The sequence below is a fragment of the Alligator mississippiensis genome, chromosome 9, assembly GCF_030867095.1.
Source record: "Alligator mississippiensis isolate rAllMis1 chromosome 9, rAllMis1, whole genome shotgun sequence".
Lineage (NCBI taxonomy): Eukaryota > Metazoa > Chordata > Crocodylia > Alligatoridae > Alligator > Alligator mississippiensis.
In genome coordinates, this window is record NC_081832.1 from 77,575,560 (window position 1) to 77,601,765 (window position 26,206).

General features: G+C 46.1%; 1 protein-coding gene across 3 annotated transcripts in view; it reads left to right on the forward strand.

The window, feature by feature from the left end:
* Window positions 1-26,206, forward strand: part of SGCD (sarcoglycan delta) — a 496,907-nt gene that overhangs the window by 346,914 nt on the left and 123,787 nt on the right. For all 3 annotated transcript variants that reach the window (XM_059712937.1, XM_059712938.1, XM_019475988.2), the window contains one exon: window positions 1,037-1,222. In XM_059712937.1, coding sequence (XP_059568920.1) covers window positions 1,037-1,222 — 186 coding nt within the window. The remainder of the gene's footprint in view (window positions 1-1,036; window positions 1,223-26,206) is intronic.

Here is a 26,206-nt window from a genome sequence, read left to right on the forward strand (position 1 = left end):
ATAGAAATATTACGTTTTTCTTCAGGTTTGGTCCCTGACAGTCCTCTTCCCAAGGGGCACCAGGGCCCTTGGGCCCCCACATACTCGGTGCTGGTGATTCAGTGTAAATCTCACACTGGTGATGTGCTGGTTTGATTTGGGTTGTACAGATGGAGAACTTTCCATTTTAAGACTTTTCAGTGGAACGACGGAAAGAACTCAGAGCCGTTACCCTCCCCCTTTCTTCAAAGCCACAAGGAATAATTTTATTTGAGACTTATTTTTTTATTTGAATTAAAGCCTCTGAGAAGTCATACTGCACCTTCAAAACAAACTGCTGAACTCAACTTCTTTTACCAAACGCATGCAAAATTTTACCCTCAGGATTTTTAGGGGCCCTGGAGTGCCTGTCTTGCAGAAAACCTGGAGCTGTTAACAGAGTCGTTGGAAAACAGTCTCCATGGGAAACCTTCTACTGTGCGTGTGTGTGCGTGTGTATATATATGTGTGTGTGCATATATATGTATGCATATATGTGAGTGTGCATGTGTGCATATATCTGTATGCGTGTATATGTATATGTATGTGCTAATATGTGTATGCATATATGTGAGTGTGCATGTGCGCATATATCTGTATGCGTGTATATGTATATGTGTGTGCTAATATGTGTATGCATATATGTGAGTGTGCATGTGTGCATATATCTGTATGCGTGTATATGTATGTGTGCACACATGTATGCATGTATGTGTGTATGTGCATATATATGTATGTGTATATAAGTATATGTGTGCATATATGTGTGTGTGTGTGTGTGTGTGTGTGTGTGTAAGAGAGCGAGATGTATATAAACTGTGATGATTTATTACTATGTAAAATAAGCCCTAGGAAAAACAATGCAGAAAGAAGCCGCGGGAAGAGACACTGACCAGCTGGTAATTTCTGGAGTTAAAGGCTGCTCTGAGAAGTATAGACACAAGCCCTTAGGCAATTCTCATCATCTGATTTGCCCTGCAGCTTAATGTACATGCTCATCTCCATGCATTTGTTTCAGATGCCTCAGGAACAGTACGCGCACCGGAGCGCCATGCAGAGCTCGGAAGGACCGCAGGTTTACAAAGTGGGGATTTATGGCTGGAGGAAGAGATGTCTCTATTTCTTCGTGCTCCTCCTCATGATTTTAATCCTGGTGAACCTGGCCATGACCATCTGGATTCTCAAGGTTATGAACTTCACCATCGTAAGTACGGGGTTTCCAAAAAAAGGCTTTGCATGATGGGAGAGGGACTGGAGTTTCCTCCCGGGAGCTGAGAGGACCGTGGTGCTCCAGTTCCCAAACTTGCATGTTACAGGGCCGAATCACGAAGATACCCAGTCACCTTCTGGGGGCTGGACCCGATGATCTCGCAGGGTCAAGGTCCCGTCCAGCCCTAATGTCCACGAAATGTATAATCTCCTTCATCAGGAGAAGGACTCCCAAGGCTGTGTGCGGTGTTACAAGCCCCAGGCATTCAAAACCATGCATCCGTTCCCCAGAAAATGATAAGACTGGCTTAAAAATGATAATGTTCAAAAATTAGGGAATTGCTTTTGGGTTTGTTTTTTGCACAGTTTTTTGCACATTATCACTTTTCACCTTCTTGTGGGCTAAGATCTTGTGTGTTTTATCACATCCCCCATGACCACAAAGGCAAGAAGCTCCTTTTGCCTTCTCGTTTTAAATGAAAGCTGTTGCGTGATTACCAGGGGGCTTTGTCACACCCGAGGTTGGGAGAGTTGCAATAACTTCACAAGAGTCTGGCAGCACGGTGCATGCTCCTTACGTGAAAATTAGCTGAGGATATTCTTATCTTCAGCCTTGGTTTGCAAACGTGTCTCCTGTCATTACTTTAAGCATCCGTTCCTCGCTGATTGGAGCTCCCTCATTGGGTCCAGTCTAACTCCACCTGCAAACGAGTGGAAAAAGACCTTTAATGGGAGAGAGATTACACAGAGGCGGGGTCCCCCCGCCGGACCCAGAGCGGCCGCACAAGCCCCGTGCACCACTTCAGTTCTCTTTTTGAGGATTTTAAATGGTGCCTAGCTCTTGGTGAGCCTGATCAGACCTAGGGCTAAGGCACACACCTTTTTAATACCAAAGTCACCTGCATTGGCTTGGGGAGTGCCTGCAGCAGGCAGATAATCGGCTTTTCTGGAATAGCTGCCAGAAGAGGCCATTAGGCAGCGAGGAACTAGTAATAGCCTGTTTGAATTGAGCAAACAGCTAGCCTGGGATAGAAGCAGACGCACGGCATCTATACCAGTGTAACTTATACCAGTGTAGCTTTACCTCTCATTTTTCCCACGGTACCTTTACAAGGGACTCGAGTAAGTTATGCGGAGGCGGGTAACGCATCCTGTGTCCAGGTCCCTCACCTATATTATCTCACTAATAGTCTGTGGGAGGTTGAGTAACAATCAGTAATTTACTGCATCCAATCAGCAACCTATTATGCTATCAGAACTTATGGAAGTCATAGTCTCCAACAGCTGTCCTGGGACAGATATACAGTGAGCAGCGATACTCGGGAAATGTAAGTGCACCTTGGGAGCAAGAGATTTTAAAGCAATGATCTGCAAGAAATAAGCTATTATCAGTAGCTCACTGAAGAGTGGGTCACATTTGAGCGATTAAAGCTTTACCAGGCTGGTTATATACCTGAATGGGGTTAGCGCCAGGTTTAACTGCTCAGTGCAATAGTTCATTGTATCACAGGTATGCTGGGATAGTGGTGTGCTGAACACCTAGTGTTGCAGCGCTGCTCCCTACAAGCCGTCTGCAAAGCACGCTCCCAAAGTCCAGGCATCTTTCAGGGAGCCGCCCGCTCCCTGCAGCTCTCCAGCTCAGCTGAGCTCTTCGGCAGCTTTTTGGGGGACAAGATGATCTGCAAAAGCTATCGCTTAAACCTTTGCTTCTCGGCCTGGTGGACAAGTCACACGTCGGGCAAGGCCTGACTCCCCATAAAGTGCCAGATACTCTGTGCGACCCGCGTGGGTACCGGTCTGGGGCGTAAACTCCATCCTTGTGGGTTTCTACTTAATTCACCTTCCCATGCGGTAAGTTTGTAGGCAGTAAACAGTCTGTGGGGATAACAGCACTAACTTAAAAATACTGAAGCCTGCAAGGGGAGCAGCTTTATATTGGGTTTGTGAAATACATACCCAGGTATAAGGAGATTATTTTGAATCATGTTGTGAAATTAAACGCCCATCCACCTAATGTCCCAGCGGTGACACACTGGTAGTTAGGGGAAGACACGAAGCCATTAATGCCGGGGAATTATGTGTTGCTGTGGGCACATTGCCTTCAGGTTTTATTTTTGCTCCCAGGAATTACTGCCCAAGCTGAGCCTTCATCTGTTCCCCCAAGCGAATGAATCGGTCTCGGAGGAAAGAGGTCAGTTCAGGTGAATGTCTTTGCGGGGCCAGTTCAGTTCCCAGCTGCTTGAGGTGGATCTGGTCCAAAAGCTGGCACCATTTGGGATTCCCCCTTCTATTTTGCCCCGATCCTATGGACCCTTGAAGCCAGTAAGCCATGCTGCATGTGCCAAGTGCTGGGCAATAACACAGGAGGACTCTGTGTTTATCAGACTATCTCCGCTCTTCCTTAAATCCACTCTTTACAGGACTGTCCCACCCATAGCTTGAGCACACGGGGAAAAAATAGCTGGTATCATCCTGAAACGTTTTTTCTCCTCTTCTCTCCAGCTTTGGGGGGCAAGTGGCTTCAAGTTAGGAACGGTGTTGTTACAGGTTTGAAGTCAGTGTGGACTTGTCTCTTTTGGGGTGTCCGGTCCATTGAATGCTTGTGGGATGACTGGACTTTCCAGAAGGCCTGTGCAAAGCCCTCGGTGTTGTCTTGTTGCAGTAAAACCTCTGGCCCATTGCACCTGTGGGAAAGGAGGAATGAAGGAAGATCTTTTGCATTAGAAGCAGTGTGCGTCCCAGGGCAGAGCGGCATCGAGCTGTCTCGGAGGAAGTCCTATTTGTGCGGGCTTGCTGCAGAGGTCTCCTGCAGTCTGCGTTCATTTTTAAATAACCAAAATGGTGCAATTCTTCAGCGAATAGGTGCATAGGTGCATGGGCTTTGATTCTCATCATCTTTGCTCCGGGTTGTTGAGCTGTGTTGGGGTAAGAAGAGCAATTGGAGCATAACCCCAGCCTGGCAGGTTAGGGATGCATCCCACCCTGCAGCGAGGAGGGAGGAGCTATTCAGCCATATCGTTATGGCCGCTTTCCAAGTGCCATTGCCCCAGCATCTCCTCTCCGGCCTCGAGCTCGCCCCACGGTGTCTGAATGAGCATTGCTCCGCAGGACAGTCCTGGCACGCACTGAAATACAGCGAGTGCTCATTATATCCAATAAGTGCTCATTGCATTTTAATGAGCTCAGCAAACCTTCTGCTGGGGAAAACTCTGGGGTGTAATAAATGTTGATAACAGGGCGTGAGGAAGGGAGGAGGAAAGGCAGCCTGGAAAATAATACCTTCCCTAAGCAGAGGCTGTTCCTCCTGCCTGGCGTCGAGATAACAATCGACTCCATTCTCTCTCTCCCCCATCCACTCCATCGACTCCGCAGACACAAAGAGAAGCAAAATGCCTTTTATTCCCTTTTAATCGCGCTCTGCTCCATTTCCACCATTCATCCCTCACTGAAGCACAGTTTTCAAGGCAGCCCTTTACACGATCTGCGTTTAAGTTGCCGGGCTTTTGATCACCAGGGCTTTATAATGAGCAACGCCCAACTCATTTCATTACAAAGAAAAAAGAATCCCAAATATGCAGAGGTCAAAAGAAACAGGGCTGGGCTCTTTTCTTTTTTATAGCAAGCAAAAGTCTCAGGGCTGCACGGGACCTGCTTCTCCCTGCTTTGCCTCTGGATTTGTCATCGACTCCCCGTTTGGTGTGTGACACCCAAAGCAGTTTGGTTTGCACCAAAAGCAAGTCAGCAACCGGGCCCCGGGGTCGGTGCCTTTGGCACTAGAGTGATGCTGCCCTTAAACTGGAGCATGGCCCGTTCATAAACTTTTCCAAGCCTGAAGCTTTGTTTGGAGCATGGACAGGCCAAAAACTCAAAACAGAGTTTGGCTGGTAGGAACATAAAAATTCAGTCTCCTAATGTGATTTGAGGTAGGAACCATCCCATGCTCAGCTCTCCCCTGAGATCTAGGGGAAGTCCTGAACTGGGCTCAGATTCCCCCACCCGCTGGTGTTGCGTCCCTATGATGCTATAATGGGTCTAGGACAGGCAAGGGACAGCCTTTTTCCATCTGCTCCTTTCACCGGGTGCATGTCTCCAGCACAGTTCAAGCTAAGCATGGAGCTTGAGCTAAGCGCAAAGGTCAGACCCAGGCCTGAACGCCTCTGGGTCCCAACACTGGAGGAGCCTGGTGTGAGTTTGTGGTCCTTCTGTGTTTGGTTTGGGGATAAGGTTTGGTTTCAGAAGAAGGAGCATTGGGCTCCAGTTGCAGCAAGGGAAGTTGAGGTTGGATATTAGGACAAACTCTGTCACTTGGAGGGTGGTGAAGCACTGGAACAAGCTACCCAGAGAGGTGGTGGCATCTCCATCCTTGGAGGTGTTGAAAACCCAACTAGACCGTTGTCTGGGATGATGTAGTTGGGGCTGGTCCTGCTTGGAGCAGGGGCTGGACTAGATGTGACCTCCTGAGCTCCTTTCCACCCTCCTTGTCTATGAGTCTGTGATAAAGTGCTGGACACCAAGAGCTGGGTTATGGTCTGCTGTGTGCAGTTGTGTTCCCGTGTGAATTTGCAGCCCTGAATCGGGGCCTGACTGAGAGCAATGCCACCCTGTAAGGCAGTAGTTAGGCTCAAGGCACCCCACAGAAAATGCCAGCTCTTGCTTTTCACTCATTTTTTATTTACAGGAAAATACTAGAGTCAGTCAGGGAACTCATAAGTCCAAAGCAGGACCAAAGGTTTTTAAACACCGTGGTTCTGATTTGAAATCCCTGGGTTTATCTGGTGAATCCTCTTTGCAAAGTTAGCAGGGCTAACCTTGTGCGGCACCCTTGAAAGCATCTCCAGGCACCCCTGGTTGAGAACCGCTGCTACGAGGGCTTGTACCTTCAGATCCAAGTGCAGGATCGGAGCTGCATTTCCCCGCGCTCTTCGCATTCACCGCACTTGTAATAGTGCCTCATGACGTCGTGCTTTCACAGTGGATCGTGCTCTTTGGATCATAGAAAATTGGGGTTGGCTTGCCTTTAATTTATACAGGTGCCCGCACACAACTACGCCGTGGGGGTCGTGGGGGTTCCCAGGCAGCGCCGGTCATCCGAATTGCTCAGTGCATCATTAGGGATGCGTGCTTCACCTGCCAGTTAAATGAATTCAGACCCTTTCTGGAAAGCTTTTGGCTTTATTAGTTTCCAACTCCAACAGTAAAAAAAAAAAAACAAAACACTTAGAAAACAATTTCCTTCTTTTAAATAGCATGAGGCTCACATCATAATTGCTGCCTGCCTCCCACGCAAGGGGCTCGCGGTCACCCACCGTGCCACAGCTCCAAACAGGAGCTATTCATGCCCCTGCGCAGAGCCCGAGAGAGGAGTGAGATGTCTAAAGAGCACTGGTATCCAGCAAGCTGCATTTAAACGATGAATGCCAAACGTCCCTTCTACTTGGAAAGTCAAGCTGGCTCCTTTCCCCGTTTCACTTATCCGAAGTCTGTTGTGCTGTTTGCTTATTATGGTCAGATTGGCTTGCTTCATCTCGCATGCGGAGGGTAAGCTCCTCGGGGCACACGCTGTCTTTTTTGCATTTGTATCTAGCACCCGGTGACCCCAATCCTTTCCCAAAGGCCTGATGTGTGCTCACAGAATAAAAATAATAATAATATTTGTTCATAAATCCTATTCAAGATGCAGGATCCTCAAACAGTTGCTTTTATAGAAGCATTCAGGGTACCGACTATTTACAGGAATAATATTTTGCAACTTCCGCGCGTAGCTGGTCCTTCAAGTCGACGGCAGCGTGTCGTTCTGAACATGCATGTGCGGCCATGCCTCTCATCCATGCAGGGAGGAGGAGGTTGGGACCTCTGGCTCTGGACGGGATGGTCCCGCTGTGGGCAGAGGTGCGTAGAGATGCAGCATGGACAATTCTGCAAGACCAGACTGCTTTGCTGCACCTTCTCGGTCATGCATCAAACCAGCGGTCCATCGAAAACTAAATCCAATTTCTCACGGCAGCCAAAATATTGCCGTGGGTAGTCATGGAGTGATCTGCCTATGCAGAAACTTTTTTCCAAGCCCTCATCAGTCACAGTTCAGCTGTGCCTTAATCATGGCACATGAAACTAGGAGGGTGAAGCACTGGAGCAGGCTCCCCAGAGAGGTGGTGCAGTCTCCATCCTTGGAGGTTTTAAGGCCTGGCTGGACCAAGCCTTGGCTGGGATGATGTAGTTGGGGCTGGTCCTGCTTGGAGCAGGGCTTGGACTAGATGTGACCTCCTGAGCTCTCTTCAACCCTCATTTTCTCTGAGTTTCTACAAAACCTTTCTATTATCCTTCCTGTGCCACTTGAGGATTTATGGGATTTGAGGCGCTTAACATCAGCTGCTAGCATCCCTTAAAACTAAATAGCTCAGAGGATCAAATTGATGCATCCGATAATAATTAATATTTAAGAGTGTAAATTGCATTTAAAGCTGCACGTGTGTATTTAAACACCGCAAGTGAAATGTTAGCATCTTAAAGAGACAAAACGCTGCAGTATCTGGGAGAAGGCCTAAATAACATTGTTGTCTTTGGTTTCTTTATTAAAAGACCGTAAGAGAAAATGAGCAGTTTAAATTTGGTTATGAAGAGTTATTTTTAATCCAATTACTCCCTCTTGTGTGTAAACTACCTGCCACATTTTAATTACACAAAACCGGTAGGGTAACAACGCAGCCCGGAAGATGGATTAGAATTAGAAAAAACTCATCTTGACTAATGGCTAGCATTCTTGTGCTAATGATTTAAAGCGAAAGGCTTTGTTTTAATATTCTTTCATTTAGAAATTCGCTCAGACTAAAATTGGATCGTGCAGTCTGCGCTCCCTTGCTAACAGTTTTCCTGAGATCTCCCTAGCGGCGAGGAGAAGTCCGGGAGCAAAACCAGTTACCCATCCACCCCAAGTTCTCCCAGTACTTTGTGCAGCCGCTGTAATCAATCAGGTAAAATTGGTTAGGTTTGGAATTAGATTTAAGGTTGCATCCACTTTATTGCTGAAGGAGCTAGGACTCTCTTGCGCACACCAAAATTGTATATTTTTCCCCTCTTAATTCATTTTGCTCTTTTCATGAAACGAGTAATACGGTTTTTGATTTCCTACTTGACTGGAGGATTGTGCGTATTTCATCTCTTTCAGCGCTTGCCGGGGCTGCTTCTGTAGATGGAAAAGCACTAATCTTATGAGGCACCAGCCACGGCTACACTATAAACCGATTCCCTGCTAGGACACGGTAGTAGGTTGCATGGGAGAAATCCCACGTTTCACAGAAGTCGGTTGACTTCAGCCAGGCCAGGATTTCACCCCTGGGACTCTCCTTGGCAAGGTTGCTCACCAGGATCTCACGTGTTTCCTCGTGGAAGAGGAAATTTCTTCCTGTTTATGTGTTTTGCTGGTGCCCGAGGGCAGCAGGACTTTTCCCTGGAGATTTCCAGGCTGCATTCGGTGTGAAAAGTAATCAGGATCACCATGACTGGAGTTTTTTATTGTTTTTAAAGTAAAGCCATGTGTTTGTTAGCCTCTACTCCTTTGTTATTTAGCACGACAGCAATTTTAATGAACAATTGCCTGTTTTGGTTAGGAGCTCACCCTCGTTGTTATTGCCTTAGTTCAGCCCTTGTGTTTGTACCCCTTAATTCCTGGTGAATTGTTCTTCTTTCATTTGTCCGTTTTGTCCACCTCTTCTCTTCTGATAGCTCCATCTCTAACAAGCAATGCTCAATGAGCACCCAAAGAAGTGCCTTTTCTCCAATAAGCATTTCCCCAACTCCCTTGATAGCAAAAAGCAACATGCAAAAATTGTATAGTATGCCCACAGTGTACTCCTTCTCCTCAATTGTCGCCTCTGTCACTGGTGGCTTAAGAGGCCTATTGATTGTCTCACAAGCTCCTTGGGTATGTATACGTTGGGCGTGTTGCGCCCATAGACGATGGACGTGTTGCGCCCATAGACGTTGGGCGTGTTGCGCCCAGTGAACGTTGGGCGTGTTGCCATGCCATTGCAGAAACAGGGTAATGTAGCTCACATGGATCTAGATTGCACACAGAATTGTGCTTTTTTAACTACCTTGGTTTAAAATAAGGACTTTAACTTAAATGGTGTAACTTTGTGTGCATTTAAGGTCTCTGAGAACAAGTTCAGGTGCACCTCTACCAAGTTCTGGTATCCATCTAGTGCAAAGGACAGCACTATGGTCTTCTCTCCTGCTGGTCCAGTCTTTCCAGTAGCTCTGGTGCAGATAACAAGGGGAAATGAAAGGCTGAGGGTTCAAAGGGTTCTTCCCAAACAGCTGAGCTTCAGTCCTCAGCAAACTACATTTAAAAGGCTCAAATTAAAGACAAACATCTGGCTCGCTGGAATGTCCCCGTCGCTCAAACTCCTCAGCCGTTGCTTTCCAGAGGGCAGAGTGCATGCAGGAATATTTTGTGATGAGAGAAGCACTGATTATGATTAGCTTGTGGAAAGAAGGTGGCCAGTTGATTGGTACTGTAACTATATGGGTGTTATGTTGACTTGTTGCTGTGTGTGCATCACAGGAATTTCTCTGTGGCGTATTATAGAGGCAGAGATATCCCCAGTGCCTCCATCCTCCTGTCATGTGAGGATATTCTGTGTTACCAGCCTGCAAAAACACATGCCCTTGTCTCTCCAACTCATGTGTGTTGGGTGCTTTGTGGCTGCAGTGTGCAAGAGAGGATGGAGGAGAGCTTCTTGACCAGCAGCGGTCCACTGGAGGAGGGACAGCAGGGCCTGGAGAAGACCTTCTGGTGGACTTCTCTGGGCAAGCAGTGGTCTGTGACTGCAGAGGCCTGGACTCAGTAGCAGGTTTGAAGCAGAGAGATTTGCATTGAAGAAGACATGTAAAAGGTATTATAAATGCAAGTGGGAAATGAAATAAACTCCTCGAGAAAAGGCTGACAGCGGGGCAGCCCTGTGAATACCGCACGATGAGATGCTGCCTGGATGCCGGCAGCATGGGACGAGAAATTGCATAATTTGGAAATGCACAGCAAAAGGGATCTGCCGAGCTGATCGTCCGGAGCTAGTTTCATGCAGAAAGTTTAATAGTTTTGATGTTTCTCGTCTCCCTGTGCCCTCCAGCATCTCTCCCAAGTCCTTTTCATCCCTGGGGGACATCCTCTCCTCCTCGGCTTGGGAGAGCTCACGGGAATCGCTGCAAGTGGAGTTCAGTTGCCCTTGGAAATGCTTCTCTGCCTGCATCCGCACGGCAAATTTTCCCTTCCCGGGAGCGGCGCCGTCCAGCACGTGACACTGCTCTAGACCCACCGCGATGCTGTCGTCCCATCTGTCTGCTCCCAAAGCAGAAATGAGCGGCCAGATTCTGGCCTCAGAGTGTTGTAAAGAAGGAGTAAACTCCATTGAGGGCCATAGGATGATCCTTGTGTAAAAGGCGGACAAGAATCAGGTCCTAGCAGGTTTGACCCCACTGCATGTAGCTAGATGCAGCAGCGCTGAGGCAGGGAGCACATCATCCTGGCCCGAATTACGACATGAGATGCGAGGTGGTGGAGAGCGAGGCCAGTTGTACTCAACAGCAGCCTCCGTGCCTGGCTGCTGCAGACTAGCTGCAATTAGTTTTCATTTGGCTAAATCAAAGGAGTGGGTGTGCAGGAGAGAGATGTCATTAATATCCAAAGTAGACACTGAGTCCAATTGCACTGCGAAAGGTCACGTCTTTTTAAATACATCCCTGGCTTGAGACTCGGGCACCGAACTCTTAATTAAAATAGTCTGATCTGTCTGGGCCTGGTCCTAGAGGCAGCGGCGTTTCTGCCCTGCTCGAGGCAGCATCGTCTGCGCTTGCATGCTCAAGCCAGCTCAGAAGGAGGGGTCCTGGTTTCTGGGATTAGCTTGGCCTGATGTGCCCTTCGTCGGAGCAAGGCTCATGTAGCCCCCGCGCGAGCTTCACTTTCCCTGCTCGGCACCGCCTGGGTGTTGGTCCTCCCCCTCGAGACATCACATCCACCGCCGTCGCCTGGTGGGTGCACACCAAAGTGGCGCGTGCCCAGAGTCGCAAGAGGTGAGGAGATTCATGTCGGCGTTTCAGCCTTGGCGGGTTCCCACCAGCCGGGCTGCCCAGCTCTTTCCTCTTTAAATGAGATGCAGTAACTAATAGTGAAATTATGGCAATCTGCTATATGAAATTTGTGATTATTTGCATTTAATTAAAGGCTGCTCCTGAGAAAATGAAGGGCGGCTTAACCTCGACGTAAGCCTCTACATCTTCAGTAATTGCTTCTAATTGAAGTCTTTGCAGTGCTCAGAGAAAGGAAAAAATGTTTACTCCCCCAGATGGATCCCTGAAAACTACTTTATCCTCACGCTTCTAAGGTGACTAGGGGTCTTTGATAAAAGCTTAGTCAGTTGAGGTTTAACCAGTGAAATTAAAGTTTAATTAGTCAAAAGCCAGGTCGGTGATGTGTTTACGAGTGCAGTTAATCATCTTTAATTGCACAAATGGCCGTGCGTTATGTACAGTGGCCCAATCCGAGCCGACTTCTGTGCTGATATCTGTGCTTCCTCCCCTGCGCGCGTGGCTTCGTTTCTTGGTCAATTGATGCAGCTTTATGCAGTTCTTGCTGATTGATTTTTGACTTGTCTTCTGGAAGCAATTGCAGGAACAAGTCGAATTTAGTGTGCTGCAAACAGCATGGAGGTTGGATCCACCGTTGAGTCTGGTGCAAGTTTGCATGACCAGTTACTCCGTTTTACCCCTCCGTGCACTTCACAGCCAATGTATGTTTCCATGAATCCCTTTCTGCTTTAATTAAAGCCTGATCCTATAAATGGATCTTGTCCCAGGGGACTTTTCTGTGCGGGTCAGTGGAACCGTGTCTTGAAAAGATGCCCCCAGCTCCATAGGCACCTAAAATGCACCGAATTAATGGTAGGGCCCAATTATTCCTGACTACTAGCTGCCAGAGGACACGTCTACACATGCGCTTTAATGTGCATTAGCTTATTTTAATGTGCATTAAAGCATCACTGGAAAAAACGTGCTCTTTAGTTAATGCGCATTAAGATAGGCTAACGCCCATTTTCTTAGTACCTCACAGTGGAGATACCTGATTTAATGCGCATTAAATAAAGCACATTAATGCACATGTAGATGTGTCCAGATTGCTTCCCAGAGTAGTCTCTGGACCAACAAGGGGAAATGCTATTTTTGATTTGCTTTTGGCACACGGTGAGGACTTTGTAAAAGAGCTGTCAGTAGGAATTCATTTTTGGGTTGAGGAAACGCATCAATTCAGATTTAAACTACATAGACGGATAAACTCAAGCAGGTGTTACTCAGGTTCAGTGTTGCACAAGGGCAGGCTCTGATAACCCAGTGAACCAATTAGTGAAGTCTGCTAGACTGAGGAGCTTAGGTACTGGATTGGGAAGGAGGCTGGGGATTTCCTGAAGTCAGAGACACAAAAACTATTTGAAACTTTCATCGCGAGCAAAAGGAAAATCTTGAAGGGAAGGGCTCTAAGCTAACCAGATGAAAAACCACCCTGAAAAGTGTCTGAGGAATAAGCAGAGGTTACAAAGAGTAGAAAACCAGCCTGATCAGCAATGAAAGTTATTGGACAGGAGACATGGGGATAAAGTGGGAATTGCCAAGAGCCAACCAGTGAGACCTTACGATGGCTGTTAAAACTATCCGATAAAAAATGTCAGAAAGATACCAAAGGTTTTGTAGCTGTACAAATATCAAGAGCACTAGGGAAGATGTGGAGCTGCCGTGCTGGGTGGATGGGGCAGAAATGGAGGAAAATCCAGCCATGTCTCTAGAGAGGAATCAGTATGTTGCCTTGGTTTTCAATAAGGATGAGACTGCTGACATTGGAGACAGACAGGATAATGAATGAGAAGGAAGGTGTGGACATGGATATTACTATATTTGAGGTGAGTGCAGAGAACCCGAAGAGTTTGATGCATTTAAACTGCAGGGACTGAGACATCTCCATCTCGAAACGGGCACGTGGACTCGCAGGTGTGGCAGGCAGCAGTTTTAGAAATCGTGCCGGTCCGGCGAACTCTGGCCTGCTCATCTGCAGCACGCAACAGCGAGCCATTGTGCTCAGCATCACGTAAGGAGAGAGCGTGGGTCCTAAAGCCGCTCGTCTCTCCGAGACGATTTGCAATCCATGCGACACAGTGAAGTGCGCTGCGTCTGGTGTCCGAAGAGTGTTTGATGTCGATTTGAAAGACACGGCGTTGTGCGAAGAGCTCAGTCAGACACCTGTAAAAGCACCGTCTCGGGCTCAGGTGCGCGTCTCGCTGCTATAGCAGAATTCACCTAATTGCGAGGCTTGGCATTTCCATAGGGCCGCCGGCTGCATCCATTTCAGACCATTGTTACCCCGGCCTCTGACACTCCCCGTTGTATCGCGCACCTGAAAAAGGGATGCTAGAAAAATAAAAGCATCTCCCCTCCTTAAATTAGCGCTGCCAAACTAGCCGCTTCCTTTTGTTCATCCTCCGTGCAAGATGTCCGAATCCTGAATAGGAGAGAAGCATTCTGCCTTGATGCATTCTTGCAAGGTTCATTAACGCTTTGTAGCATATAATTCAACAGGAACATGCTTCCTGCTCTCGTCTCATTATTAGCTTGAGAGATGCCATTTTTTTTAAAGGTATAATGAAACGCATGAAAAATTTAGCAGGGATGAACTCTCTTTTCATTGCAAGCTTAGTGGACCGCAGGTGGCTCAGCTAGGGAGGCTCCATTGTTTGCTGCTTGCTTCCATGAAAATTGTAGGTATTTCTTGATCCTGCTGGTACATGAAGCCCTTAAAAAGGGCTGTAGCCTGCCATTGTTGCTGCCAAAGAAGCAGACACAGTTAGTAAAAGTCCATCTCTTCTTTTCAGGGCTTTTAAAAAACCCAGATAAAAAAGCCCTTCTTTATACAGGTAGGGATAGTTGGCCTGGCTGATTTTTGGTCCAGCTTATTTAGTAGGAAGGGACTGAGTCTGAAGGATGATCTGTAGTGTCAGAACAGAGCATTGAAAGCAGCTTGGTTTGGAAAACCAGATGAGCAAATACCTTGTATGTGCTGTGTCTTTTCTGTGGGCAGAAAAGGGAATTTTTGCTAACGCACATCCACAGACTTTGAAATAAGGTCTTCCAAAACTGCACAGGTTCATTAAATGAGAAGCGATGACATAAGGTGTTGCAGCCTCCCTGGCAAAAGAGCAAAGGCATTGCTTCAGCTGCTACTGCAGTGGGTAGGAATGGGATCGGCATCGTTAGGACGGCAAAACTATGCAATTTAACAAGGGCTGCAGATGACGAGGCAAATTGCATCTTCATTTGAAGCCTGATGGCAGGATGCCCTGAGCAGAGAGATGTATCTCAGTTAGTCAAAGTCCTAAAGGTTATTTGGTATTGGGCGTTGAGCAAGAAAAGTACTGCATGCGAGAAGTCAAGGGAAATGGAAGGCAGAGGCGCACAATTCATCTCCTGGGGCTACGTTTATTGCCAGCATTTTTCTATTGTAATAGGAAGCTTTGCTAAGGAATTAGCACGAGTCTGGTGTTTCCTGGTTAATGAAGAGTAGAAGGGAAGCTTTAGGTCTGAGGGCCAGATGTCCCCCTAACCACGTCGCCCACCCCATCTACCCTGTGTGGGACAGATGGGGCTGGCCAAAGGGCAGGGGCTGGGAAGCCAGTGCACCCTTCTCCCGAGGAGGTGGGAAAAGAGAAGAGGACTGCGGCTATTCCCCGCCCCGCATGCACCAACCCGCAGAGCTGTCTGCAGCCAACGAGCAGCAGCTGGCCCCTCCGAAATGGGTGCAGCAAGTTACTTTCCTCTGAAAGCAAAGAAGGTGTCAGATTTTTGGAAAAGTAGAGATAGAGTGAGCAAGACCCATACGTGCGGCACACGGGTGCCTTATTGCTTCTCCTGTGGGTGCCCAGGTTAAATGGCTATGAGGTCGCAAGTCACTGGATGCACAATTCAGTATTGCCAGCTCTCATGCTTTTTGGCATTCTCAAGGTCTATGCATTGGGCATGTGAAAAACTTAGCTCTTTCTTTTATATATATAGATACATATATATATGTATATACATATCTATATATAATAGAAAGAAAGGATCTTTCATATATATATATATATATATATATATATATATATATAAAAAAGAAAGAGCTAAGTTTTTCACATGCCCAATGCATAGACCTTGAGAACACCAAAAAGCATGAGAGTTGGCAATACTGAATTGTGCATCCAGTGAAAAACTTAGTTCTTTCTTATATATATATATAAAAAAGAAAGAACTAAGGTTTTCACAGGTTTTCAAATCTTTATATATATATGTATATATATAGAGAGAGAGAGAGAGAGTGCGTGCGCGCTAATTTTGGTGGTTTTATATAGATAGAGCTAATTTTTTCTATATAGCTTATAGATAGATAAGTTCTTTTATGTATCTAGATCTAGATCTAGATAGATAGATAGATATAGATGTAAAAGAAAGAGCTAAGGTTTTCACATTGCCAAAGCGTAGACTTAACAACACCAAAAGTCATGAGAGTTGGCAACACTGACAGCTCACTTCTCCTCTTTTGCATGTTGATTTGCTCCCGATTTATATCAGCATAAGGGAAAAGAGACTTGGTCTGACAATACACAACTTCACAAAGGTGAGACAAAATCCAGAGGGAAGGGTTTTCAGCTTGGAAAGGTGTAGAGCTTATACCCAATTGGAAAGAAAAACTTCTATTTTTCCTCTAAGGGATTGCAGTTATTGCTGTTTGGAGGCAGCAGTAATTTATGTGGCAACCCGGTGAATGGATTTCACACCCCTTTTACCTTTGCTAGGCTAAAACCAGAGCGGAGATGTCATGGAAAGCTGTGCAGTGTATCATCCATGCCAGGATGCTGCACAGCTGCTCCTGTTGAAATGCATGATGGGAAGATCTCCACCAGGCCTCCACAATATCTGCAGTCAAATCACCAGCAAGATAAGGTGACATAAGCCACAGCGTGTCCTTGGCTCTATTGCTAGGCCTGGTTTTTGTTTTAAGGGTCTCTAACGATGAGGCATGTGGGCAGTCTGTGTGAGCCCTGAGGAACCCACCCAAATCTGGCGGTTTACTTCCATTTCTCGTGCGACTATAAATAGAGTAGAAAGCAAATCTCCCTGGATGATTCATCCTGGCTCCTCCTAGCTCTGTGAAATGTCTCAGTACCACGCACTAATCAACACACTGAAGCCGCCAGCGTCCTCTGCCAGCTTCTGAAATAGCCCTGGCTGGGTGTAGTCATTGCCGTATATCAGGTTGCAGTGGCCTGACACCCCTTTGTAGGACGGAGATGCTGCACCCGTCAAGCGAGCGACTACAGTCTGTGCCCCGGTGGTTAAATTGGTATTTTTGCTACTTCTTTTTCTCATTGTGGTTATGATGAAGAATTGTGGTTGCCTTCCTCTCTCCTTTTTTTAATTTTTTTTTATGACAAATAAAATTTTTAAAGGATTGTTAATTGACTCTTGCATCAGGGCATGCCTGCATTTGTTTCCTCTTCCCCATCCGGCTGTGTTTGCTGGGGGGAAGGCAACCAGTCTGTCTGTGTTTTTATTTTTAATAAGATCCCTTCCTGCTTGATCTTCCTGTCATTACGAGCATACCCAGGCTTGTCAAGTTGGGCACCGGCACACTGTCTGGTTTTAATCAAAGAAATGAACTTTCCTACTTCAATGCATATTTTTTCCCCTAGTGGCATCTGTCAAGCTAAGTGTACCGTCGACTCGTGGAATCAAAGTGCACTGACAACAAGCCGTACGCTGTGTTACAGAGCCACGGTGTCAAGTATGTTTAGCACTTGTGATTTTTATACACACCAGCATTCACAAGATGCCATGCAAACCCTGGGCTTTTATCGCTCCGGCGCTTTGTTCCTTTCTAGTTTTCCCTCTGTGTAAAACTCCTACCAACTTAATGGCGAAGCAATAGACCTGAGAGTACAACTCTGCACAATTCAGCAGAGAATCCCATCCATCCCAGATGCTTTTTTTAATCTGCTTTTCCTGTTCTGTGACATGGGTATGATTTTCTCTGAACATCCAAAAAGGTGCCCTAAAGGATAGTGTTTTGTATTACACTCTTTGGGGCTTTTCCATTTGGCAAACATCAGCTTTGACGTACAAACTGGTTCGTTGGGACTTTTTGAAGGCCTAAAGTAGAGTGGGTTGAAAAAAACAACACGGCAGGGTGGTTTCATTTTGAAAAGCAATGTTTCATCAAGATCCGTCCTGTTTGCACCGAAAAAGAATCTGAAATTGAAATGGAGCCCTCCAATTTGATTATCTTGTGTAATTTTGACTTCCTTGTTGCATTCTTTTTCAGTGTTTTTTTTAATATTTAAATACAAGCAACCCCTGCTTGAAGCTGTTTCGCTGAGCGCTATATTGCTATAATGCTCATTTTGCATTGAGACCCGATTCCACTTAGTGATCAGCGACTATCGGTATAACGCTCACGGGCACCGGACAGCTGGCAGCAGGTTTTGCTTAATGCTTTCCACTTAACACTCAGTTTTTCAAGAACCAATTAAGAGTGCTAAGTGGAGGTTGCCTGTATTTCTAATATAAAAATGAATATAGGGTTTTTTTAATGAATATAGCTGTTTATCAAAATATTGCAGGATTTACATTCTTTGCATTTTTTTTGAGTTTTTAATTTTTTTTTAATTGTATTTATTTATTTATTTATTTATTTGCGCTGATTTGGGACAAAGGAGACCCTCAGAAAGTCAGTTTTCTGTAGTGTTGATATTTCTTTTTTTCTGATCCACTCAGGCTCATAGTTAAGCAAGTTAGGTGTGACAGTCTGGCCAAGGAGTGAGGATTAATTCTTCCTCTCTATTCGGCACTGGGGAGACCACATCTGGAGTCCTGTGTCCAGCTGTGCACCCCCCACGACAGAAAGGATGTGGACACATTGGAGAGAGTCCAGTGGAGAGCAATGAAAATGATTTGGGGGCTGGGGGACAGGACTGGTGAGGAGAGGCTGAGGGAAGTGGGCTGATTGAGTCTGCAGAAGAGAAGACCGAGGGGGATTGAATAGCAGCCTTCACCTCCCTGCAAGGGGGCTGCAAAGAGGATGGAGCTGGGCTGTCCTCAGAGGGGGCAGATGACAGGACAAGGAGCAATGGGCTCACATTGCAGCAAGGGAAGTTGAGGTTGGATATTAGGACGGATTTTCTCCCTAGGAGGGTTATAAAGCACCGGAACAGGTTACCCAGAGAAGTGGTGGACTCTCCACCCTTGGAGGTGTTTAAGACCCAGCTAGACAAACCTTGGCTGGGATGATGGAGTTGGGGCTGGTCCTGCTTGGAGCAGGGGGTTGCACTAGATGATACTTCCTGAGGTCCCTTCAACCCTCATTATCTATGATTGAGGCTGTGATAAGAGATTTAATAGAACTGATGTGTGGGCGATGATTGTTTTGCTAGCAGGCCAACAAGATCAGACGTAGGCACCGAAAGGACTTGCCGCATATCTCTTTCTTCACTAAGGAAGTTGCACATGAAGCCAAGATTTGGTTCACTTGCTACTGATGTCAAAGAAGACTTGTATATTTGGAAATGCCACTATCAAGACTCTAGGTCATTGGTGCCCAAATTTCTGGTCCCGTGGGTGGGATGAGTGGCATGGGATCGATCCACAGGCTGGATCCTACATGGGTGTGAGCCACGGACCCAATCTCTTGCACCTGGAGCTGGCTTTGTGCCAGCCTGATCTGATCGCACGCTAGCCCGATTGCGTGTGCTGGCAAGATGTAGCACCCGTGCCCATGTTGTACAGCACAGGGGGTTCCCTGCAGGTGCAGAAATTTGGCAGATGGGGAACAGCAGGTCTCCCCCACCACCACATTTCTGGACCTTTGGGGATCCCCCCGGGCTGGGGTGACACAGCTCCCCAGACTGGATCTGGTCTGCGAGCTGGGAGTTGAGCACCCCTGCTCTACGTTGCATCCTACTTCGCTGTGAAATGTTCTTGCTTCACTGAAGGCAGCAAAACTACACCCCGTTTAAAGATCCGGCCTTAGTTATAATAATTAGTTGCAGTTATAAATGGAAAAGGGAGAAGCATAATAAGCCTGTTAAACTTGATTGCAGCTGGCCTTACCCTTCAAGGACTGGAGTGTATAAGAATTGTTTCTTCGTTCTGCCCTTTACTTTTAGTTAGGTGACTTGCGATAGGTTTTTTTTTGGTCTATAAATGCCTCACTGGAAGCTAGGTGGCATTCATAACCTCAAGCTGTTTAAGAAATCAGAAAGTCTTAAGTGGCTATTTTAAAAGAAAAGGGAGAAAAAGAGCAGAAGCAACTGCCTGCTTTTCAGGTGAATTCCACTCAGAATGATAAATTATATCTGAACTGCACCAAAATGTTCCTAATAGCCCTAGTCAAAAGGCTTATTACAAGATGTCTAACTCAGTTAAATTCCTTTCTGCTTTAAATCGTTAATGATTAAGTATTTTATGGCCAAAGTGATATGCACTTAAAGGGCACTTTTCTTAAAGGTTAGCCAAACTTAAAAGCAAACACCTGAACTGAGGAATATGGGCTCTCTTGAGCGACCTTGTTCAGTCAAGCTGGTAAAATAAGGACATTGTCTCTACAGGAGACTAATTTTATGGGGAAGCCTTTAGTGCACCTGGCAAGATTTAGGGGCAAGGCAGTGCAATAAAGTTGTGGAGCTGAGAGAGGAGAGAACTAGCTTGGTGTCCGGCTTTCTGCACGGCCAGAAAAGGTGCACAAATCTCCTGTTGTGAAACGTGGAAGCATAAGCCTGCTCGATGTACAGAGGACGGGAGGTGGTAGACCTTTGCACCTAAAAGAGGGTAAATTATGGTGGAAGCCCCCTGTCCTGCATGGTCTTTGGAAAATGCTTGATTTGAAGCACCACGAAGAAGGATGGAGCCCAAGTGTTTTGTCCCAAGAAGTCTGCGACTTGTTCATTCCTGTCTCACTGACTTGGATGTGATGTTGTGGTCTCTCTCTTGGTTTCCTCATCCAGAAAAAGGATGATGCCGATCCATCTCAGCACTGTATTGTAAGGAGCTGGAGTAGCTGCTCCGTTCCAAACACCGTACGTAGCTCAGCTATCTCCCTGAATTCATGCACCTTTCCCATAGACCCTTCCCCATGGCATCCCTTAGCTCATCTCATCTCAGGGAGATGCTTCAGTCCTACTACAATCTGGCTGACATCAAGTCTACCATTTTTAGTCTGCATTGTTATAGCAACTCACCTTCTTGCAAGGAGTTGGAGAGCTACGGACACAGAGTCACCCGTAGAAATAATCTCTCTTCAAGTCAGAGGGGTTTTGCTGGAAACGTGTTTTGACTCTGGATCCTCCCCTGCAAAATCTAAGTGCTGGAGGATTCATACGATAAGAAATAACTAACCTTGCAGTGCTGATGGACTAGCACTCAACTTAGTAACTGCCCTGTGGTGTCAGACCACAGGGGACTTACTTTCCAAGTCGTGCGTCTAATTTAGGACATTCACATTTCCAAGTCATGTGTGCAATTGAGGACGTTCAAACCGCGAGGCTGAGTTTGCGGAAGAGCACGTCCATGGCTGCTGGTTAGTATTTGTTAATAGATATTCTGCTGGTTAGTATTTGTTTGACCAACTGCCTGATTGCACAGTCGCATCCAAAGTTTGGGCAACCATTTTTCATACCTAGCTCTCATTTAGAGCTAGAGTAGGGGCCAGTTGAAGCATTCAACCCAAACTCTTCACTTGGTTTCTTTCCCCTTCCATTAGAAAATATAGTCCTGATCCAGAACATGCTGTAATCATGAAAAAAACTCATTGACCTCAAGTGGCTTTGGATGGCTCCCTATATTTCTGGCTATCGCGATACTGCTTTCCTCTGATAATTTTGATTTATGGTGGAATATTTCTCGTATTTCATTGTTTAAGACTCCTCCAGGGGAGGACAGGCACTAATACCTCATAATAAATAGGTCTGATTGTGCGATGTGCAAACAGACTCTCCTGTTGCACATGGAGGCCTACATTGAACACCTTCAAGAGCAAACTGGATGCTTATCTTGCTGGGATCCTATGACCCCAGCTGACTTCCTGCCCTTTGGGCGGGGGGCTGGACTCGATGATCTTCCGAGGTCCCTTCCAGCCCTAATGTCAATGAAATCTATGAAATTTAAGTCTCCGGCCGTGATGCAGTCATGCATTTTATGAAGTACAATTCCAGCAGTTTGGCTCTGACAGCAGAATAGTAAAGCGATGGCAGATCCAACTTGAAGTGACTCGTTTGCTTCGTTCTCCTTTTCCATATCATGCCACCAACCACACTCAGGAGGTATGGGTTTCGGTCTAGGTCAGCAAGGGTGCTGCAGCATGCAGGGGTGCCTTAAGATCCTTTCAAGAGTTTATGGGGTGTAAAGAGTGCAATGGTAGCACTGTTAGGCATGCAAACACAATCCACAAGTTAACCCCCAGGTTTCAAATGGGAATCAGCAGCAAAGTATTAAAAATGTTCCAACCTGTTGTAGTCTTTCTGAGTGCTTTGCAGCAGAAGAGTTGCTCTATTATTCTTCTGTCATCAAAAAATGAGAGCTTGCATTTTTCCAGCAGTGCCTTGAGTCTAAAAAGGTTGAGAACCACTGGAGCGCACCCTTAAATATACTTAACTACATCCCTTTTTGGGGTTGTGCTGCCGTGACCTCTCTGTCCCAGGTGCCTATTGGCACATGCCTTGTGCTGTACCAAGGATGACTCTTGTCACGTCTTCTTGGAGCGGAGCCAGCGTAGAGCACGTGGGCTGGTGGAGGTGAGGACATGCCCGTGTTGGCTCTCGGAAACCTCCTTCCGAGTCTTTGTGTGTGTCCATCTGCTTTAATCATATCCCACTCATCCCCGGGGAAGTACTTCCTTCTGCACGGGCAGATTCAGAGCTAAGCCCTCAGTCTTGGTGATCGGTCCTGCATTCCTCTTTAGCTATACAACCTAAAATGATGGCCTCCTATGAAGGGAAGCCTCTATCTCCAAACTAGGACAGAAGGAGCTTAACTTTGTCCGACAGAGTCCTGGAATAAAGAGAGTGCACCCTCTTCTTCTCAAGAGAATCACTTTATTGGAAAACTAAGGATAAGTTTAATTAGCATTCAGTGGAGGCAGTGAGGCAGTGGAAATGCAAAAACAGCCTCGTGCCTGGGAGGATGGGTGTAGCCCAGAAACTCTGAGCTCTTTGACAGCTCAGGTCCATGCTTCCCTACTTCCCCCAGGTTTGCAATCATATATACAATTATTAATGACATGTATGTATCTACAACCTGATTGGATATATGTTCATGAAAGGGGTTGATCATGAAGCACTGGAGTGAGTTGCCCGGAGAGGTGGTGCAGTCTCCATCCTTGGAGGTTTTGAAGACCCGGCTTGATAAAGATGATGGAGTTGGGGCTGGTCCTGCTGTGAGCAGGGTTTTGGACTGGATGTGACCTCCTGAGGTCCCTTCCACCCTCATTTTCTGTGATTCTGTAAAGACCCCCTCCCTAACTAAGTAAAAACTTTATAAATATTTAATGACTGTTTAGCTCAGATGGCCTCCAGTGTTATCCGTCAGGTTGACCGTGAGTGCTGTTCTTTGCAGTAATAGGTTTCATTTGTTTTGTTGATACCCAAGTCAGTACTTTCCTGCTTACATCAGCAAAACCCTGGAATTTGGCTTTGCAAGCCTGTCCCTCTCTATGGGTACCCGAAGTTCATCCCACCCTTTACACAATGGAGGCTATAACACTTACACTGAGCCCTCTAATATTGATAAGAGACTTTGGGATCATGCCTATAATAAAGCAGTGTTGAAATGGATGCCTGACGCGTACCCCTCCAGGCAAATAGTTTCCATCGGGAGCTGCAGGAAATCAGGATGTCTTTTCCCAAGCACACCGGCAAGCTCCTTGCCGCGCTACATCTGCAGGCCCCGTCTGCCCGAGATCCCCGGTCCCGTGCCGGAAGCGCGCCTTCTCCCACCCTTTCGGTGGTTCCTCGAAGAAGCAAGTCTCATTCTCCTGTCTGTCAGGGTAGGCTGCTCTCTTGGTAATGCAAGTCCCCGCTGTGTATCTTAAACAAACGTTGTCACAGATTTGTTTGGGATGACATTAATGTGGGTTCCTGGCTTAGCCTGCTGCAACGTCTGGCTCCTGTAGAATATGCATATTCCCCACGGTGCCACTTCCCCTTTGATATCTGATTAGTCAGCATGCTCTTAATTGCATATTCCTCTTAGCTGGGAGTGTTCATTGTCAATATGTTAAATATTTGATTTCCCCGACTCTCCAGACACGGCAGGGCCCAAGCTGGCATGCAGAAGGGCCCGATTCAAAGCCTTCTGAGGTGGATGGAAAAATGGTCATGAGATTGTGATGGGCTTCATATCAGACCCTGGCAGGTGCTCCCACAATGAGCTGGCTTTTTGTGCAGCCTTTTATTTCTGTAAATAATCTGGTGGTGTAGGTTCAGTCTTTTTCTGTGTTGAGAAGAAGGCCGAGGTTAAATTTTTGCACTGCTCAGCAGTTCCTGTGCCCAATGTACAGACCGCACCACCCTTCTGGGCTAGGTTGCAGCTTTCAGCCTCAGCATTTAAGCCAGAAATGTGGAAGATACCTGATGCCAGATTGACACATGATGACCTCCCTGCAAGGAAAGTCTTTAGATCCCTTCCCATTTAATGACCCTTTTACGTTAAAAACAAACTTCAGATTTCTCCCAGGGCAGAGCCTGGGATACTGCAGACGTGCAGACCTAGTCTGGGATCCTGCAGACATATGGACCTAGTCTGGGATCCTGCAGACATACAACCCTGCTGTCCCACTTCAGGTCCCGGTGAAGAACCACTTTGTCCTGGGGCAACGGGGGCTAATTCCAATGAATTGCCTTTCCAGCTGCACATGGAAATGTCTGCCCCCCAAGTCAGAAGCCTTGGATGAAGCACCAGGATAAACCCTGATCTCTGCTTTTAGCCAAACAGCCCTGAGGCTACTCTCTCTTCAGTCAAGGATGGGACATATATACAAATTAAAAAGTTTTTTGCTTTTCCCCTGCACTGATTAGATCTCATCGACGGTAGATATCTGGGCTATAACTTTCTTACTGATTTTGTTATGCACCTGGCCAACATATATGCATCTCTCCAAGGTAGTTTGTGGTCTCTCATGCCTTCAAGATTATTTTTTTTATGTCAGCGCAGCTTAGAAATTATTCCTACCAATTATTTATTTATACGTTCCTCTTTTTCAACTTCTACTGGAGCCATTTTCTGTCATCCATAATTGATTTTAACATTCCTGGAGTTGATCTAAAAGAGAAGTTAAATAACAGAAACCTATTGCTCTTAATTATCCACAAACTCTTAAAGCATTCGTAACTTGTGAGCCAGATTTGGGAATGCTGCTCTTTGATGCCTTACTTTTAATGAGGTTCAGCGATGTAAATGAAGGGCCGTTTTGTTGAACGGTGCAGACTTGTGTGGCCTTATTTGGAAATAACAAACCAGTTTTGAATGACCAGGCCTGGAAGATGATGATAATGATGGTGATAATGATAAAAAAGAAAAACTTTAACGATTGATTGCTGTTGCACTATATGAACCAACTCTGGCTACAGGTCTTTGGCTGGGGCTGGTCCTGCTTGGAGCAGATGTGACCACCTGAGGTCTCTTCCAACCCTCATTTTTGGTGATTCTGTGAAAAAGAATTCGTCTTTTCTGTCTTGGAAATTAAAAAATTAAGTTTGGAGAAGGAAATTTCGGAGACTCCCCTGGCTGTAGGGTGCCTTTCTTCCAGGGTCTGAGTGCATACTTGCCTTGCTTGCCATTACACATGTTGCCCCTGCTGTGTTTGGGAGCACTGGTCTATCGGGATGGACTCGTACATCTTCCAGCCCAGAGGGTCGTTAGTGAGGCAGGATGAGCATTGCAGCCTCAGTGTGGGTTGTGCAGTTGATTATCAAAACCAGTGGCCAGCCTTTGTGGCACATTGCAGTTTGGGCAGGGAGCACAGCAGAGATCAGGCAGGAGAAGGGGATTGGCATGGCAGGTGGGGAGGGCATGCTTGCTATTTGCTTTGCTAAACTATTTTTTTTCCCCCCTTCTCCTTCCATCTCCGTCGTTTCTGTTCCAAATTTCCACTTTCCCCAAGGGAACATTGGTGTTCTTTGCAGAGAAAAAAACACTAACTGGAAATTTATATAAGCGGTGAATTGCCTCACCTGTTTGAGGTTACACGCTGGGACAATGGGATAAAATATGTTACCATCATTGTCATTTTAAATAACCAGGTTTCCAAAGTGAATCCTGCACTTTGCTGATGTCCATGCTGGACATCTCACAGTCTTCTTTTCATAAGCAGGATACTTTCAGTTTTGGTGAGTTGTCGTTCGATGAAAGAAAGCTGGTTAGATAGTCCACTTTGTTTCTCTTAATACATAGACCAAGTTGGCAAGGTAGCTTGCTATAGTACTTAAGCAGAGAGCAAATATATGCATTTTTCCCTCTTATCTATCTATCTATCTATCTATCTATCTATCTATCTATCTATCTATCTATCTATCTATCTATCTATCTATCTATCTATCTATCTATCTATCTATCGTGCGAAAGAGAGAGAGAGCAAAGCCATAAAGTTATAGTGGTTCAAGTGCAGCAAACAAAAACCCGGCTCTCAATAGTAGATGGATAAGGAAAGAGTTTGTTGTTGCATGAAAACATCTTAACTTTTTACAGAATAGTTTCATAATGAAGGTGGCTTCCAGTTACCAAAACTCAGTGCCTGTGTCAGTGAAGATTTCTACAGAACCAGTTTTACCCGTCTCCTGTTGATAACAATAATTGGAATTATTGGACCTTCAAAGCCGTGAAGAAAGTAATGGATGACCAGCTGCACCACAAACGAAAAAGTAAT